We start from the raw sequence: 19,246 nt of genomic DNA, 5'->3' as shown, positions 1-19,246 counted from the left end.
AGGGGTATTGAAATCTGACTGTGGATTGTCTGTTTCTCCTTGAAATTTTGTCAGTTTTTTGCTTCATGTATTTTGAAATTCTTTTATTAGGTATATAAACATTTAAGATTGTTATGTCTTATAATGAACATATACCCTTTTCATTATCAAGTAACCCTCTTTATCTTTTTGCTCTGGTAACATTCTTCTTTTGATGAGTGTTACTCTGATATATCTGTTTCCATCTTTTTACTTTTATCCAATTTGTGTCTTTGTAGTGAAAATGCATTTCTTGTAAGCAGCACATAGTTGGGTCTTGCTTTTTTGTTTAGTACGATATGCTCTGCCTTCTAATTTGTTTTTTAGACCATTCACATTTCATGTAATTATTAGTATGGATAGGTTTAAATTTGTCATGTGGCCATTTGATTTCTGTTTGTCCCTTCTGTTCTTTGTTTCCATTTTCTTGTTTTTCTGCTTTCTTTTAGAGTTATTCAGTATTTTGTATGATCCATTTTATCTTTGTTGGCTTATTAGTCATAACTCTTTGTTTTGTTATTTTAGGAGTTCTTTTAGAGTTTACAGTATTTAACTTATCATGATCTACTCTCAGTGATATACTATTTCACATATAAGGACCATACTTCTGTTTCTTAGCCTTTGTGTTATTGTCATATGCTATATTTTTACATACACTATAAACTCCATATTACATTGTTACCATTTTTGTTTAAATGGTCAGTATCTTTTAATGTGATTTAAATGATAATAAAAATATGTATTTACCCATATAGTTACCATTTCTGGTACTTTTCATTAATTTGTGTAAACTGTATTTCCATGTGGTGTCATTTTTCTTCCTCCTGAAGGACTTGCTATCACATTTCTTTCAGTGCGAGTCCACTGGTGATGAATTCTTTCAGTTTTTCTATGTCTCCAAGATTTTTTTTTGCCTTTGTGTTTGAAAATATATTCTTTGGGTATAAGGTTTTAGTTTGACAGATTTTTTTCCCTCCCTGGCATTTTAAGAGGTTGCTCCACTCTCTTCTTGCTCCCATTGTTTCTCATGAGAAATCTGCCTACATTCTTATCTTTGTTCCTCTCTTCATAGTATCTTTTTTCCTCTGGCTGCTGTTCTGATTTTCTCTTATCACTTTTTTTAAGCAATTAGACTATCATGTGGCTTTGTGTAGTTTTCTTTATTTTGTGCTTAGAATTTGTTGAGCTTCTTGCATTTGTGAATTTATAGTTTTCATGAAAATTAGAAAATTTTTGACTCTTAATTCTTCAAACTTTTTTTTTTTTTAATGTTCCATCTTTCTTCTCTCCTCTGGGGACTCCAGTTACACATACATTAGCCTACTTAAAGTTATCTCACAGCTCACAGATTTTATTTTCATTAAAAACATTTTTTTTCTATTTTGTTTTGCTATGTTTTCAAGATTACTAATCTTTTTTCTGTAATGTCTAATCTGGTGTTAATTCTCATGGTTTTCATCTTTACAAGTTCAATTTGGTTTCTTTTTCTGTTATATCTTCTGTGTCTCTACATAACTTTTTGAAGATATAGAATACACTGATAAAATTTGTTTTAATGTCCTTGTTTTCTAACACTTGCATCAGTTTTGAGTCTAGTTTCAGTTGACTTATTTATCTCTTCTTTGCGAATCATATTTTCTTGTTTCTTTACATGTCTGCTGATTTTTTATTAGATGCCAGATATAGTCATTTTACTTTTGGGTGCCAGATATTTTTGTATTCCTATAACTGTTCTTGAGCTTAGGCCTGGGATGTAGTTATGGTACTTGGGCAGCTTGATCCTTTTGGATTGTTAGCTAGGACCAGAGCAGCACTCATCCTGAGGCTGCTTATTCCCCACTCCTGAGATAAGACCCTTCTGAGTGCTCTACTCAGCTTCCTTTGAATTATGAGGTGTTCTAATCTGCTGGCAGGCACAGGCTGTATTCCAGGTGGTATGAATGCTGGGCACTGTTACCTCTAATCCTTTTGGGTGGTTCTTGCCCTGGCTTTGGGTCGTTTCCTTACATGAATGTGCTGATAAGTACTCAGATGAATATTTGAGAGGATTCCTTACAGATGTCAAAAGTTCTGTCCCTGTGCTGCTCTCTCCCTTTTGGCATGCTGTCTGTGCTCATCTGCTTTGCTTTCTCTGAACTCCCAGTGTTCATTTCCTCAATTCAGGGAGTTTGCTGGGCCTTGCCTTGGTTCCTCCTCCTGGGGCCATGGCCTGAAAACTGTCCCACGGATAGAGCAGTCAAACCACTCACCTCATTTGTTTTGTTCTCAAGGGATTGCTGTCCTTTGTTGTCTGATATTCAGTGCCTTGTAAACTGTTGTTTCATATGTTTTGTCCACGTTGTATTGTTTCAGGTGGGATGGTAAAGTCTTTCCTATTACTCTGTCTTGGCTGGAAGTGGAAGAATTTTAAAATTATTATTCTTAGTAAACTTCTGTGTTTTTTGAGACACATTAATTTAGAATGTGGTATATTTCCCTAAGGGGAGGTCACAGAGAGTGGTACTCAGTGCCTAGTGAATTAAAAGTGTTTACTGGCTGGATCTCAGCCTGCAGCATCAGAAACTTGGTTTGCTTATCCATTCTGAATGAATTGTCAGGGACATATCAGCCCAAGTTATAGACAGTGATCTTTCTTTCTTTGAGATGGAGAGAAGGGGGGAGGGGCAAAAGGAGAGGGAGAGAGAGAATCTTAAGTAGGCTCCAGTCCCAGCATGGAGCCTGATGTAAGGCTCCATCTCATGACTCTGAGATCATGACCTGGGCCGAAATCAGAAGTCGGAAACTTAACCAACTGAGCCACCCAGGCGCCCTAACGGTGATATTTAATGCTAGAATGATGGCCTATTAAAATGTAAGGAGAAATGTGACTCATGGGACTGACATTTATGTTTTGTGTACCATGGAATCTTTTCATATAGGTCAGCTACCCTTGAACTTAATGGTAATTGAATAATTTCTTTTTTTTTTTTTTTTTAAAGATTTTATTTATTTGGCAGAGAGAGACACAGCGAGAGAGGGAACACAAGCAGGGGGAATGGGAGAGGGAGAAGCAGGCTTCCCGCAGAGCAGGGAGCCCGATGCGGGGCTCGATCCCAGGACTCTGGGATCATGACCTGAGCCGAAGGCAGACGCTTAACGACTGAGCCACCCAGGCGCCCCAATTGAATAATTTCTTAGTGTTGAATCCTGATTCAGATTAAGATAATCGATCATTCACCTATATTCACTATGCTGTCTTCCTCCTTCAAGTTGTTTTTATATACACACCAATAATATTTGTTCTTCTGTCCAGCCGCATTTGGATTTCATACCTTCTTCAGATATTTTAATACCTGAAGTAGATAAATATCTAAGTCATATCTTGATGGTCAGAAATTTGTATCTTTAGTGTGAGTTTTCATATCTCTTCTTTGATCCATTATTTGTTGATTAGAGCCTAACTTTGAGGGCAGTCTTATTTCCTCTTTGTCCCGATGCTTTTGTGGAGCCATCTCACTGTCATTGCTGTCTGAATACAGTATATGTCTGTATATGTCAGCCCATGTCTTTCCTCTTTTCTGTTTTTTTTTTTTTAATTTAAAAATATTGATTGGGGGCTGAATTCTGAGAAGCATCTTCATTACATTCATTCCTTCCTTGTTTTATTTTTTTATTTTTATTTTTATTTTTTCTTCTTTTTTTTTTTTCCTTCCTTCCTTGTTTTAAGAAGCATTTCTTAAACACTGACCATGTTCCAGAGATACGGAGTTACCCTCGAGTAGCTCTTGAGGCATAGAGGATCCTGTCTGTATTCCTGGGACAGCTTGATGACTGCTCTGTATATACATATTGATACATTTTTAAATTGTCTTTATATTAAAATATTATAGTTACAACAATATTGGTTAGGTTTTAGTGATTATTAAATTTGATTTGCAAAGTAAACACAATATGGAAATTTCTCTTAGGGAAATTCTTCAGTGAAGCAGATAACTTCTTTATGTGTATATACGTATTTTTTGAACAAGTCATGATCCTTCCTTTTCTGTCTTAAGATCTTTGTATAGGTGGTTCACTTTGCATAGGGCATTCTCTCAACCAATTCGCTACCTGCCTTTTTCCCCCCCCTCCAGGTTTATGGAGGTATAATTGACAAATAAAAATTGTATAAACTTATGGTAAACTACATCTATTGATATATAAATACATTGTGCAATGATTACCATAATTAAGCTGATTAACAAATCTATCACCTCACATAGTTACCTTTTTTTATGTTAACATTTAAGATCTATCTTAACAAATTTCAAGTATATGTACTATACAGTACAGTATTATAACTATAGTCACCAGACATCAAGTCTCCAGAATTTATTAATTCTGTGTAACTGAAACTTCTTACCCATTGGCCAGCATCTTCTCATTTCCATCTTCCCCCAGACCCTGGCAACCACCATCCCACTCTCTGCTTATATATGTTTACCTTTTTTAGATCCCACATATAAGTGAGATCATGCAGTGTTTGTTTTTCTGTGCCTGGCTTATTTCACTTAGTTAGCATAATGCCCTCTACGTTCATCCATGTTGTCACAAATGGCAGGATTTCCTTCTTTTTAAAGGCTGAATAATATTCCATTATATTATACACATTATATAGTATATATATTCTATATAATATCTCATTTTTCTTTATTCATTTATCCATCAATGGACATTTCAGTTGATTCCATATCTTGGCTATTGCAAATAATGCTGCAGTGAACATGGGAATGTAGATATCTCTTTGATATCCTGTTTTCACTTCCTTTGAATATATGCCCAGAAGTATGATTGCTGGATCATATGGTCATTCTATTTTTTCATTTTTTGAGAAACCTCCCTACCATTTTCCACAGTAGCCGTACTAGTTTGCCTTCCCACCAACAGTTGCATGAGGAGTCCCTTTTCGCTATATCCTTGCCAACACTTATCTCTTGTCTTTTTAATAATAGCCATTCTGGGGCGCCTGGGTGGCTCAGTTGGTTAAACGACTGCCTTCGGCTCAGGTCATGATCCTGGAGTCCCGGGATCGAATCCCGCATCGGGCTCTCTGCTCAGCAAGGGGTCTGCTTCTCCCTCTAACCCTCTCGTGCTCTCTGTCTCTCATTCTCTCTCTCTCAAATAAATAAATAAAATCTTTAAAAAAAAATAATAGCCATTCTAACAGGTGTGAGGTGATATGTCATTGTGGTTTTGATTTGCATTTCCCTGATGATTTAGTGATGTTGAGCATTTTTTCATATACCCGTTGGCCATTTGTATATCTTTTGAGAAATATCTGTTCAATTCTTTTGCTTATTTTTAAATCAGGCAATTTTCTTGCTATTGAGTTGTCTAGCTCCTTATGTATGTTTAGTATTAACCCCTTATTGGGTAGATGGTTTGCAAGTATTTTCTCCCATCCCTAGATTGTCTCTTTACTCTGTTAATTGTTTCCTTTGCTGTGCAGGAACTTCTTAGTTTGATGCAACCCCTTTTGTCTATTTTTACTGTTGTTGCCTGTGCTTTTGAGGTCATATCTGAAAAATCATTGCCCAAACCAATGACAAAAAGCTTTTCCTTATTTTTTTTCTAATAGTTTTACAGATTCAGGTCTTTTGTTTAAGTCTTTAACCAATTCTGAGTTGACTTTTGGATATGGTATGAGATAGGGGTCCAATTTCACTCCTCTGCATGTGGATATTAAGTTTTCCCATCACCATTTGTTAAAGAGACTGTCTTTATTGTATGTTCTTGATACCTTTGTTGAGGATCAATTGACTGTAAATGCATTTATTTCTCGGCTCTTTTCTATTCCATTGGTCTAGGTTGCTTTTTTTGGTTTGTTTTTGTTTTTTAATGCCAGCAGTGTGCTGTTTTGCTACGTATAGCTTTATAGTGTACTTAAAATCATGTAATTTGATGCTTCCAGCTTTGTTCTTTTTGCTCGATTGGTTTGGCTATTTGGAGTCTTTTGTGGTTCCGTATGAATTTTAGGATTTTTGTTATATTTCTGTGAAAAATGCCATTGGAACTTTGATAGGAATTTGAATCTGTAGATCACTTTGGGTGAATGGTCATTTTAATAATAGTAATTTTTCTAATTGATGTACCCGGCATATCTTTCCATTTATTAGTGTTTTTCAGTTTCTTTATCAACATTTTATAGTTTTATTGTACAGGTCTTATACCTCCTTGGTTAAATTTATATGAGTATTCTTTTTTCCTGCCCCATTTCCCAAATTTATGAGTAATTTTGAACCACTGAAGAGCTTATATCATCTGGTAAAAGATGGCACAAAATGTACTAGAGTGTATAAAATATCAGAAATACGGTCATTGCAAAAAAAAAAAAAGTGAATGAAGACAGCCAATCTTTATGTCTGCTTTGTTGTAAAACAGTTTTTTAATTGTATTGATCTGAAAGTGACTGAAATGCTTTGTTTTTAGCAACTAAATTGATTTTAGGTTTTCTTTTGTAGGTGGATTGGACTCTAAATATTGGAGAGCAAGCACTTGATATATGTATTGTCTCTTTCAATCAGTCAGCATCTTCTGTTTTTGTTCTTGGTGAAAGAAACTTTTTTTGCCTTAAGGATAATGGACAGATTCGATTCATGAAGAAACTTGATTGTAGCCCAAGTTGTTTTCTCCCGTATTGCTCAGGTGTGTAGAAGGATTTTTCTTTTATCTTTTCCATATGTCAAGGCTATGTTATATACATCAGGAAAAGCCAAATTCACACGCATATATTTTAAACATCTAAGAAAATAGTTTTATATAGAACATGTAATGGAAATTTTAACTTTCAAAGTTTGAATACACATTTGATATAAAGCACACATTTGGTTTTGTCAGTCATTTTACTTTGCATAGAATGTCTTGGAGAATTGGCCTCAGATATACATTTATGCTTTCCAAAAAGTGGCAGTTCAAGATGTTTGCAAAAGAACACCAGATTCTTTTATAAGCGGAAAGGAGCATAGTAATGCCTAATGGAATGACTTATCTGTAGCCAGTGCCCAGTAAAAACCATTAGCTCATTGTGTTAAATATTAATGAAATTCATGCTTTCTTGATAAAATGCAAAAATGTTGGCTGCTATCTACTTATAGTTCCCAAGTCTGTAAAATTATTTTTTTAATTTTTGATATTGGTGCTTGAAGTTGAAAAATACTATTTTATTACTTAAAATAAATACCTTATTTATGCTTTTCCATTAAGACATTAGAATTAGTTTGTATCATAAATCCCTTAAAAGTGATATACTATTGCAAATAACTGTTTTCTTATTATCCTCTTTTCTATATTCAACATACAGTTTCTGAAGGAACAACAAATACTTTGATTGGAAACCATAATAACATGTTGCATATTTATCAGGATGTGACACTCAAGTGGGCTACTCAGCTTCCCCATATTCCTGTAGCAGTAAGAGTGGGCTGTTTACAGTAAGTGATTTAACTTTTTTTTAGGATCTTAGTCTAGGAATTCTGTAGAAGTTTTATGAAACAATAGCAAGTGATTTTACTAGGAATGACAGGTGACATTGTAGTCTGAATGTCAACAATGGAAATAATTTAAAATATAACTTTTATTGGAAAAGGATATAAAAAGGCCTTACTTAGGCTTCATCAATCATTTTTATTTTATTTTAATTCCCAGATAGTTAAGATAAAGTGTTATATTAGTTTCAGGTGAACAATATATTGATTCAACAATTCCATACATCACCCAGTGCTCATCATGACAAGTGCACTCCTTAATCCCCTCAATCATTTTTATTTAGTATCTCTAGTGAGATATCTTTTGTAAATTAAAGATTTAAAGAAAATGGCTTACCTGGTAGATTATTTTTTTTTAAAATAGGAAAGGATTTCTTCAAGCATTTGATGGGTTCCATTTAGAGATCAGTTACTATTAGACTGAGACTATTACACATCAAAACTTGTTTCGGACCTTATTATGTCAAGTGGTGCAGAATTGCTAATGATTATGTATTTAAGACAGTTCAAATTTTAAAAAGGACCAATTTGCTTTTAAAATGAAAGATAAAATCCATACCTTAAATTTACAAAATTTATCAAAAATAAGAGAAATGAGACATAACTGTGTAATTTTTTTTGGTTGTCAGTATAGAAGGCAAGATCCTGACTAACCTTTAGCATCTCAGATTATGTTTAGGAATTGAAAATCCCAGTAAATATGTAGAAACACAACTTTCTTTTTTTTAAAAAAGAATTTATTTTTAAATAATCGCTACACTCAATGTGGGGCTTGAACTCACAGCCCTGAGACCAAGAGTCGCACGCTCCATTGACTGAGCTAGCCAGATCCCCCTAGAAACTCAACTTTCTCTAAAGCTTTATAGATTCCCTAGATCTAGTCAGTTCTGCTTATTTAGATAATTTTATTGAAATTTAAAAACCAAATGTAGAATTCTTCAGTGGCACCTGTAGTATCTGATCAGTATGACTAATTCTCCCAAATTAAGAGATTGGATGTGTAATATTGTTGAAGCTCAATGAAGGGTATTCATATTTGCATTAATGGTTAATCTGAAGCCTGAATATTGGAAAAATGGAAACACCATTTTGAAAACATTGACTATTTTAAAAAGAAGTTTTCTCATGTTTTATGAGAAAATACCATCATATAATTGCTATGCACTTAACATAAATTGTAGTTATTTTGTATCTGAAGAAAAATATAAAATTTTAAGATTGGCTTTTACAACATCTACCAGATAGTCTTTTAAGTTCAACCAAACACTTAGATTCACCAGACATTTTAAATCAGATTTACTTAGAAGGATTTAGAACAGGAAAAGCATCTTGCCAGCAGGGCAATGTCAAGTATTTCTCTTCTGGGAGAGTAATTCTTGCAGTAGTCCATATATCCATCCAAGAGCTCTTCTCTTTGGCCTCCCAAGTGACAACTCAGGTGTAAGAAGACAGATCCACACTGATGGGTATGTGGCTCATCTTGGCTTATAGGTTTAAATACTAAAAGCTCATTGTGGTTTTTGTGTGTATGTGGGGCAGAGGAGAGTGATGGATAGAAAGATCTTATTGAGACCATTTAGTTGAAATGCTTATTTTACACATATATTATTTACACATTTCAAGAGTCAACTGTACTCAGAGAAGCTCAAAGATACAGTTTCTGAGCAGATGTTTATGGTTAATTTATGGTTTCAGTTCAGATGCATCTTATGAGTTAAGGGTCCAGAAATAACTGAAATTGTTAGGAGTAAAAAACCACATTTCCATGTAGTGTGAATCAAGATGCTTATATTCAGAAGTAGTCTGTCACCTCTGAACTTGGGTATTTGTAAGTGAAACTTCTATTTCTTCTCATAGCTTTTTCAACATCATAATTATAAACAATTAAATGTAAATATTGCCATTAATGATTTCTACAGTTTATTAATATATAACAACAGCTTTTAATTATTCATTGGAAAATTTTTCTTATTTTTATGTACTTTAGCATATATAAGTATAGAGTTAGACTGAAAGAATTTCATTGTAATTTGTATTAGAATTTTAAAAGTGATTATTATTGACTTAGCTATAGTGTATTTATGTTTAGAAGTTATCATTTGAAATTAGAAGCAGTGAAATAATTTTGCTTCTGCTTTTTATTACCTTTAGAGTTAAACTTTTTTGGTTGAACTTCCTTGGCTGAATGTGTTTATTTGTAGAGGAAATTGCTGCTATTTTAATATGTTTCTTTTCAGTGAATAAGAAATACTGGATTTGGATCAAGTTGATGCAATTAATAACAGCATTTTGCTCAGAAACTAAGATGCTTTATTTCCTCCCACTCCCATTTACTTGGCAGTCCAAGTCCTTTACCTTGTTTATTATAAACCAATTCTAAATCTGTCTGTGTTTCCTTCTTTCTTTTCAGGGTAAACGGCATTCTTGATTAGAGAGATTTTTTTTTTTTTTAGTTAAATTATTTTAATTTTTTGTGTTAAACTATGGGAATGTGATATAAGTGTATAGTTTGTAGTTTAAAGAATAAGAAGAGCACGAATGTGATAATATTCTTTAAAATCTCAGCTATTATTGTTTTCCTCTAATTGCACGAAGTAGCTGTGGAAGCCTGGCCAGTGTCTTAGCTCTGCTGTGGTCAGTTTCCCAAACGGCAAATAAAGATCATCATTTATCCGTAATGTTATTCTCTCTAGAGATATGAAATATACCTCAAAGTGGAAGTCTATTTGAATGGATGTTCAAAGTGATGAGAACCTTTCCATTGCTTCAGCTGGCAACCACAGCCATTGTGCTTTAAAATCTTAACTGCAGCTCGTTTTTTAGGATAAACAATTTGGTCTGGTACTTCAGTGTTTTTCTTCCTAGGCTATATCTACTATAATAACTTACTATAACCGTCAGTATTTAACCATTTCATTCTTTAACATTCTTCGATGTAGTGTTCTTGACCAGAATGTTTTCCTCATTTCTTCTTTGGATTTTCCAATTTCTTTTATCTTCTAGTCCTAACTCAAGTCACATAAATAAGTCTTCCCTCTCTCCTCTGGTCTCCTCTTTCTCTGAATTTCTGTATTTATCTTCTGTTGGTGACTGCTGTTTGATTTTTCTAACTCCTCAACTCAATCATACTCTCCTTTAATGTTAGGGACCTTTCTACTTTTGCATATTACACTGAATAATCAGCCAGAAAGCTGAATATATGGTATATGCTTGGTAAATATGTAAAAATAATTGTGATCTGTGCATGTCAGGGGGAGGAATGGTGAAAAGATCTTCTAAGAGCTTTCAGTTGAAATACCTTTTTAAAAGTATGGAACAATTGAGAGTCATAGATGGAAGGCTATTATTTCTTTGAAGACAAACTTATTAGGAGAATTTTCAAATTTTAGAGTGATTTTTTTTTTTAACTTTAACTTTTGCTGTTAATTTGTCATTTCTTTTTTTGTGTGCTTTTAGAAAGGGAACATGGACCTAAATATACACTTTTTCCTATGCTGTATTTTTAAGGATTTCCTTTGTGGCTTAATGGTACACATAAAATTTGTAAATATTCCTGGAATTAAGGTAGAGCATAAATTATGATTTTAGAATTTCTGCATTCTTTTTGGTATATTCCCCTATTAATCTGTTGTAGCTCAGGAGTGGAATGTTAGTCTTTCATTAGTATATTTTTTCTGTCATTTTGTTGTTGAATAGCTAAGCATTTTGGTTTATATAGTCTAGTTCTGTATATTCAGCTTATGTCTATGATATTTTACTTTTTTGGTGAGTTTACAAAATTTATCAATATAAAATTACCCTTTTTTGTCTTCTCATTTAATGTTTCTTTGTTTTGTTTTGTTTTGTTTTATTTGCTTTGAATTCAGTTTGCTGTTGTCTCTACTTTTTTTAATCTGTAATTTTATTTTGTTTTGTTTTTTTTTTAAAGATTTTATTTATTTATTTGACAGAGGGAGAGAGCACAAGCAGGCAAAGAGGCAGGAGAGGGAGAGGGAGAAACAGGCTTTCTGCTGAGCCGGGAGCCCGATGTGGGACTTGATCCCAGGACCCTGGGATCATGACCTGAGCCAAAGGCAGACTTAAAACTGAGCCACTCAGGCACCCTATAATTTTATTTTGGATGCATCGTTTGTAAACAGAAAATTTGATTGGATTTTTAAACCAATTTTGAAGATCATTTCCCTTTAATCTACCCATTTACAATTGTTATAATCTATATATTTGGTCATTTTTCATCTGTATGATATTCTGTACTTTTAATAGTATTTCCTTTGCTTTCTATCTCTTTGTGAGTTGGGGATTCTCTGTCCTTGGATCTCCCATGTATCGGATGGTATGTACACATACATATCTCTTTTCTTTATTTCTATTAGTATTTACTTTTCAGTTTTGCCATAATCCAAAAATGAAATGAATCTTTCTCCCTGTGATAGGCAAAGGGTTTAATACACTGTTTCTTTCTCCTTCCCTGTTTTCCCACTCCCTGTACCACCTCCACACACAGGCATGGGTGTACACATGAGCTTGTTCTCACACATATCACCCCCCACACCCACACAGCCTTTGTTGCCATTTGTTCTTTGCTACGGTAACATAAGCTATTAACTATAAATTATTATTAAACTATACTAGTCCTTTTTTTGAGAATGTTTTAAAATTTGTATTCACTTTTTATCTAGACCTATACTAATTTTTGTTATTTTTCTATATCTATTAAATGTTGTGAATCTTTTTATATCACAAATTATAATTTTTTAACTTATTAATTTCACTTCCTCTCTTAATAGGCTAATTTAATGTTCCCAGGAATAGTATAGGGTGTTAATATTTTATGGTAAAAATGTATTGTTACATTTTCCCCTCAGACTTTATTGATGTTGCTCCTTTATTTTTTTAAAAATAACTTTTGTGGAAAATTATAATCTTGTGATTTCTATAAAAAGTGTAGAGCTACACTATTTAAAACTCAAGCAGTATTTAAAAGTGCAAGTAAGAAAACAAAACACAAAAACTGCCACCAAAGTTATCTCAGTCTTACCATCCAGATTTAACATTTGTTAGCACCTGTTAAACATGAAACTGATATTTTTGTCTACAGAGATGCAAATTTAGGCATAGAATAAAACTTCCAAAGCAGAAAAATATGTTTTTAGTTTTTATTTTATTTGATTATTACTTTTTTAAGTAAGCTCTATGCCCATTGTGGGACTTGATCAAGAGGTGTGTGCTCTATCGATCGAGCCAGACAGGCGACCCCAGACACATATGCTTTTGAAATATACATTTATTTTATTATATCCTAACAGACAAATGGAATAGATGAAATGGAAGGAATAAATGAATTTTATGTAAATGTTTATTCACAGCAATTTATTTTAGTTTCTAAAAGACCCTTCTAAACAAGAATAGAAAAGAGGTTAAAGGTTGTTATTTTCAATTTTTCTTGTTTTGAGCAATAAGTTTATGTTGGTAATTTGTTACAACAGATATTTCCAGTTTTTTAAAGCTGCATTTCAGTGTTTGGCCGTGTCTGTTGAGTCTCTGTTATTAAAGATAAGGAAAGCAGCATACTTACACTTTCTTCTTCCTCTCTTTTTGTCAAATTATTATTGTTGGTATCTTATTATCCATTTTGTCAAAGTTTAAAATATTTTCATACATCTTAGTAATCACAGTTTTCACAGTCCTTTCATCCTATCCATATCTAAATGGACTCAAAGCTTACCGCCAGTTTGTTTTATTGTTCCTGAATTGTCTTGATTCACTTCTTGGTTAGTTGAATTTAATCCTCCAATAGTTTTGAGGAAAGCCTCTAAGTCTTCTTGCATTCTTGAGAGTTGTTTATTGCTGTTATACTTGAAGGTTTTCTTAGCTTCCCTCAGAATTTTGGACATTCCATTTGGTGTTGACAGTTGCTGTGGAAAGGTCTGAGGCTGACTTAAATTTATTTGTAAAACTTCTTATTGAATGAATTATTTTTTTTTTGCCTGTCTGATACCTAATTTAGTTTTTAAATCCTTAAAGAACTATAAAATTAACTAGCATTATTGACAGTTGATTAATTCTGCATCAGTTTGTTCTGGGACAAGGTGAGAATTCATAGATTCAAGTTTTTATTCATTTCAGGAAAATATTCTTCCATTATAGCTTTGAGTATCGGTTCTGCTTTACTAGTTTAGATTTCTTTGTTTTTTTATTTAAATTCAGTTAGTCAACTTATAGTATATCATTAGTTTCAGATGTAGTGTTCAATAATTCATCAGTTGCATTTAACACCCAGTAGTTTAGTTTTCTTAATATCATTGTTTTTTTTGAAGATTTTATTTATTTATTTATTTGAGAGAGAGAGAGAGAGAGAGAGAGAGAGCATGCAAGCATGAGCAGGGGGAAGGGCAGAGGTAGAAGCAGACTTCCCCCTGAGGAGGGAGCCCTGTGCAGGGCTGCATCCCAGGATCATGACCTGAGCCAAAGTCAGACAACCGACTGAGCCACCCCCATACGCCCCCTTAATATCATTGTTATAAATGTTAGCCTTACATCATCTTCCAAATCTAGCATCTATTCATTAATTATTTGTATATATTTTTTCTTTCCATTTTGATTAGTGTGATTTTTTTCCATGTCTCTCTATCATGTTCTTGAGTTTGTTTTTATTTTATCTTGTTACTGCTTTTTAAAAAATTTTTATTTATTTATTTGGCAGATAGAGACATAGTGAGAGAGGGAATACAAGCAGGGGGAGTGAAAGAGGGAGAAGAAGCAGGCTTCCCACTGAGCAGGGAGCCCGATGTGGGGCTCGATGTGGGGCTCGATGTGGGGCTCCATATGGGGCTTGATCCCAGGACCCTGGGATCAGGACCTGAGCCGAAGGCAGACGCTTAATGACTGAGCCACCCAGGCACCTCTCTTGTTATTGCTTTTACTGTGGCTTTCATCCCTATAGCTTTTGTTTAAGCTTTTTCTTTTTTTAAAAGATTTTATTTATTAGAGAGACAGAGAGAAAGAGCACAAGTTGGGGGAGGGGCAGAGGCAGAGGGAGAAGCAGACTTCCTACTGAGCAGGGAACCCAACCTGGGGCTTGATCCCAGGACACAGGGATCCTGACCTGAGCCGAAGGCAGGCGCCTGACCCACTGAGCCACCCAGGTGCCCCTTGCTTGAGCTTTTTAAATAAATTATATTGATAATTCATTGATAACAGTGGTAACTATTTGTCTGATTTCTCCTTTTGTTTCCTCAGGAAGTTCTTGCTGTGGACATTTTCTGCCTTTTGCTTAGGTTCCTGTTTCCTTCATGTCTTTCTTTCACCTCTTTTACTTTATTTGCAATTTCTACACATGGGTCCTCTGTTAATTGCTCTGCAGTTATTACTTATTTTATTTTTTATTTTGTTATGTTAATCCCCATACATTACATCATTAGTTTTTGATGTAGTGTTCCATGATTCATTGTTTGCGTATAACACCCAGTGCTCCATGCAGAATGTGCCCTCCTTATTACCCATCACCAGGCTAACCCATCCCCCCACCCCCTCCCCTCTAGAACCCTCAGTTTGTTTCTCAGAGTCCATAGTCTCTCATGGTTCGTCTTCCCCTCTGATTTCCCCCCCTTCATTTTATTACTCATTTTAAAAATGGTGATAGAAATTTGTTGAAGAATCATGTGGGAAGTGAAGGGAGAGACTAATGAGCTCAGACCACCTGAGTCTTTTCACCTTCTCACTGTGTTTATTTTTTCCTTTGCCCTGGGGACCCATTTTCCTCAGTTTTCAGTGTTTAAGAGGCTGGTCAGTTTAACAGGAGTCCCCTTTGGCCCCCAGTCACAGGCCCTTGGTGCTAAGAATTAGTGGCTTCTGCTTGTTTTCTTATCTTCATTGGTTAGGAAGCTAACTGATTGATAAATGCATCTTTTATTTCCACTGTGGTTTTCTGATGTTCCATGTCCCGCATCCCACCTATGCCTTTGGATCCTTTTATGCTAGCCTGGACCTGACCCTCTATTCTCCCTGAGGCCTGAGGAGCATGTGCCAGCTCTTGGCATCCTATTTTATTGTGGGCCACAATTTAAAATGTTTGGCGCAACAGATGTGTCTCAAAATTTGTTAATTGTGATTGTAGTTATTCCCTTGTTCAACTTTCCCTTTTTTTGGGGGGGTGGTGGTTGTTATTGTCATACTTTCTGCTGTTTTTGGTGAGTTTCGAGGACTTTTGCTGTGCCATTTTTGATTAGAAGTTATTTCTTTATCAGTTAATGTTTATTGTTGTTGGCAAGAGAATTATGGCCAACTTGATTTTTGTTCTGTTATGAGTAACTAGTTCTTTATGTCTGATTGCTTATAGAATGTTTTTCATTTTTTCTGTAAATGTCACATTTGCTGCCATATATTTGTCTAATATTGTTTTCCTTGATTTAGTTGGGAATATAGTGAATGTAATCTGTTTAAACCATTTGTTTGGCAGCTAAAGAAGGCTTCCTTATGTTTCATCTTTGATTATCCTTTCAGATCTGTTTGATGTTTTCATTCTTCAGGGAAGCTAATACCTTTTGGTTGGCTGTTTATTTTCTGTTCCTTATATATGCCATCTTCTTCCTCATGATTTTCACTCTGTGTCATTTTTTTTTTTTCCTGTTTTTTGGAGAGTGTCTGAATTTTGTGTTCTTAATCATTGGTTTGAGCTTTTACGGCATTGGTTTTGCTCTTTTTAGTGTGTACCATTGGAGAGTTTTTTAGTTTACTGAGGCAGTATCTTTCTCCTTCTCGTGCCTCACACCTTCTGCACCTTTGGTATGAGTACCCGGTGTAGTACATGGCAAGCTACAGTTCCCATAATGCACTTTTACCAGGTATGTCTTATTTTGAAACATGTTTATGGGACTCTATCTCTGAGCATGTAATGTGCTGCTACTGATATCTGTCCTTTACATGGCCAGTTGTTTTTATAGAATTTGTTACCCCTGTATGGATTTAGGTGAGTAGTGTAGAGGGGGTAAGGGCAGTGGAATAGTTGAGAAAGGTTCAGGTGAGTAAGGTTAAAATATATTGCTTCCATCATAGGTCAGAATTGAGTAATAAAAGATATCTGCATAGGGGCGCCTGGGTGGCTCAGTCGTTGAGCGTCTGCCTTCGGCTCAGGTCATGATCCCAGGGTCCTGGGATTGAGCCCCACATCGGGCTCCCCGCTCCGCAGGAAGCCTGCTTCTTCCTCTCCCGCTCCCCCTGCTTGTGTTCCCTCTCTCGCTGTCTCTCTCTCTGTCAAATAGGTAAAATCTTAAAAAAAAAAAAAAAAAAAAAAAGATATCTTCATAGTTTTATTGTTTCTGTAGAACCTGGGTTTCTCAATCAGATTGAGTCAGGGATTAGGATTAGGGAAGAAGAGTGAAACATCTTCCTATCTTTGTTCAGGTGGTCTTTATGAAGTGAAGCTGGGGTGTGGCATGAGCTAAAACTATATTTTTGGCTTCATCTACCTGGTAACTAGTCTAAATTTCTTTTAGATTCTGGATTTACAATTTATGGGGTTGTTTTCCTCTCTCTTGCTCCCTTTCTCACCTTTTCTAATGATTTTTATGTCTGTGTCTTTGTTTCTTTTCAGTTCCCGCATTATGATTTTGGATAGGTATTAGAGAGATTGCGTTGAAGGCTGTTGCCATATTGAATTGAATATTTCTGAAGAGCCTTAGGATCATATTTTTAAGTTGCAGAGAAAAATCTGTTTGGGAATTGGATTGGAATAGTACTGAATTTAGGGACTCTTTTGGAGGAATTGGCTTTTTTCCAGTTCTAAGTACCTTTTGTACCTAAGTGTAGTGTTTTGTTGTTTTGGAAAAAAAAATTTTAAATAAAATGTCAGCCTTTTTAGAAAGATACGATCCTTGAATGGTGGCTGAGCTCTTGATTTTATACAGAAAATATTACTGTCTTTAGTAATTAGATACCCCACTATCCTCCTTCCCAGTTAATACTTGGTCTTACTTCGTGCAATGCTCATTATAGCTGAATTCTAGTTCAGTGAAAGAATTTATATACTTTCATGAAATTTGACATAGTGGGTTTTGACATTAATATGATTATTTTCCTAACTTTCCCATCTCCCTATCATAATGTAGTATTTATATTGTTTTGGTGGTTTTTAGAAACTGTGTTTTTGGTTGTAACTGATGCTTTTGGCGTTGTAATTAAATTAAGTTTATTTAGCTCATTTTACTGTGTTTTAACTATTGAATTTCAGTGTTTTCACCATTATTTTTTCTTGAGAAGTCTGTCTTCTTCCCATATATTTTGTTTGTTTGTTTTGTTCTGTTTTGTTTTGCATTTTCATTCTATTTGGAAAGTAAAAAACATTTTCTTCTCTGTACTAATAGTGACAAATCAGTTTTAAAGAAACCCATTGTAACTTAAGTGGCATAAGGTTATAATTGGGTTTTTAACCACAAATGTTAAATAGGGTGAGAGAGCCCCTACCAGAAAATGGGGGCTTCACTTGGGGCCTGGTGGGCCTGCTAATGCAACATAATAGTTTATAACTTAAATAAGGAGTTGTGGGGAAGAGAAGAACAAAATTGATTATATTTGCTATTTTGTTTTCTTCCTCTTATAGTTAATACCTCAGTAACCATGAATTGGACAACTTGTTTATGTCAATTGTATTAACGCATTTTTGGAGTAAAATGAATTGCATTATTTTTGATGGTCATCACTACTTGCATGCATATATTTCCATTGTGTGAGGTCAAGGTCTCTCATGAGGTGACCCCCTGATTTTATATTGATTGGATTTCATATTGATTGAACAAGAATTGTGCTTGTAATGCCCTTATCACCATGGGGTTACCCCATAGCTGACATACTGCCTGTGATTTGCTATTACTTTTATGAACTGCAGTATTGCTACTTTAAGTGTTTTATTTACATGGAAAAGATTTGCAGTCATCTTATCAATAAATTAAAAAGACGTATCTTTGTCGTTATTTGTCCATTGGGGTCATAACCCTCAGAAAACTCTCCTTATGACAATTAGAAATATTTTGCTTGGTCTCATGTTTTCATTATTATTTTATTTTTTATGTAATAATGTAGAACACAGCATCCCCCATTCTTGTGAAAAGTTTAATAGTAATTACAGTTCCAGATTATTTGACTTTGTTACATTCCATAGTAAATCTGTTTAATTTTCTTGCCAGAGGTTTTAGAAACACCGAATAGCCAAGGATAAGGAGTTATGCTTAGAATGCTAGTTGGGTTTGTATTTTTCTGTTTTATAGATTAAATATTTTAATGGTAGAATTCTTCTTATTACCATGTATTTCCACTGAAAATTTTCTCTAGACGTACTGTCATTGAGACTGTGAACTTCTCTTAAAAATGAAGTTCTCAATCTCAAAGAAAATAATCTCTATGGAAAAGTGCCTTTTTCTTAAATAATATTTATTTATTTATTTGAAAGAGAGACAGCAAGAGCGAGAGAGGGAACACAAGCAGGGGGAGTGGGAGAGGGAGAAGCAGGCTTCTCGCCAAACAGGGAGCCCGATGCGGGGCTCGATCCCAGGACTTGTGCATCACGACCTGAGCCAAAGCAGATGCTTAATGACTGAGCCACCCAGGCACCCCAGAAAAGTGCCTTTGTGTTTTGGATCTGATTCTCTATCCCATGATGGATATGGGAGTTAATTTCATAGTGGATATGGGGGTGGGGGAGTCAGTTGTTCACTAGAGTTGTAGCCAGCAGG

General features: G+C 34.7%; 1 protein-coding gene across 2 annotated transcripts in view; it reads left to right on the top strand.

The window, feature by feature from the left end:
* The window catches only part of BBS9 (Bardet-Biedl syndrome 9), a 162,589-nt gene that overhangs the window by 77,830 nt on the left and 65,513 nt on the right, over positions 1–19,246 (top strand). For both annotated transcript variants that reach the window (XM_081800297.1, XM_081800295.1), the window contains exons 4-5: positions 6,498–6,681; positions 7,337–7,466. In XM_081800297.1, the coding sequence (XP_081656423.1) occupies positions 6,498–6,681; positions 7,337–7,466 (314 nt within the window). The remainder of the gene's footprint in view (positions 1–6,497; positions 6,682–7,336; positions 7,467–19,246) is intronic.

This window comes from Leptonychotes weddellii, chromosome 12 (genome assembly GCF_054177405.1).
Source record: "Leptonychotes weddellii isolate Sample4059 chromosome 12, ASM5417740v2, whole genome shotgun sequence".
Taxonomy (NCBI): domain Eukaryota; kingdom Metazoa; phylum Chordata; class Mammalia; order Carnivora; family Phocidae; genus Leptonychotes; species Leptonychotes weddellii.
The sequence above is the reverse complement of the archived record's forward strand: the minus strand, read 5'-3'. Positions and strand labels throughout refer to the sequence as shown.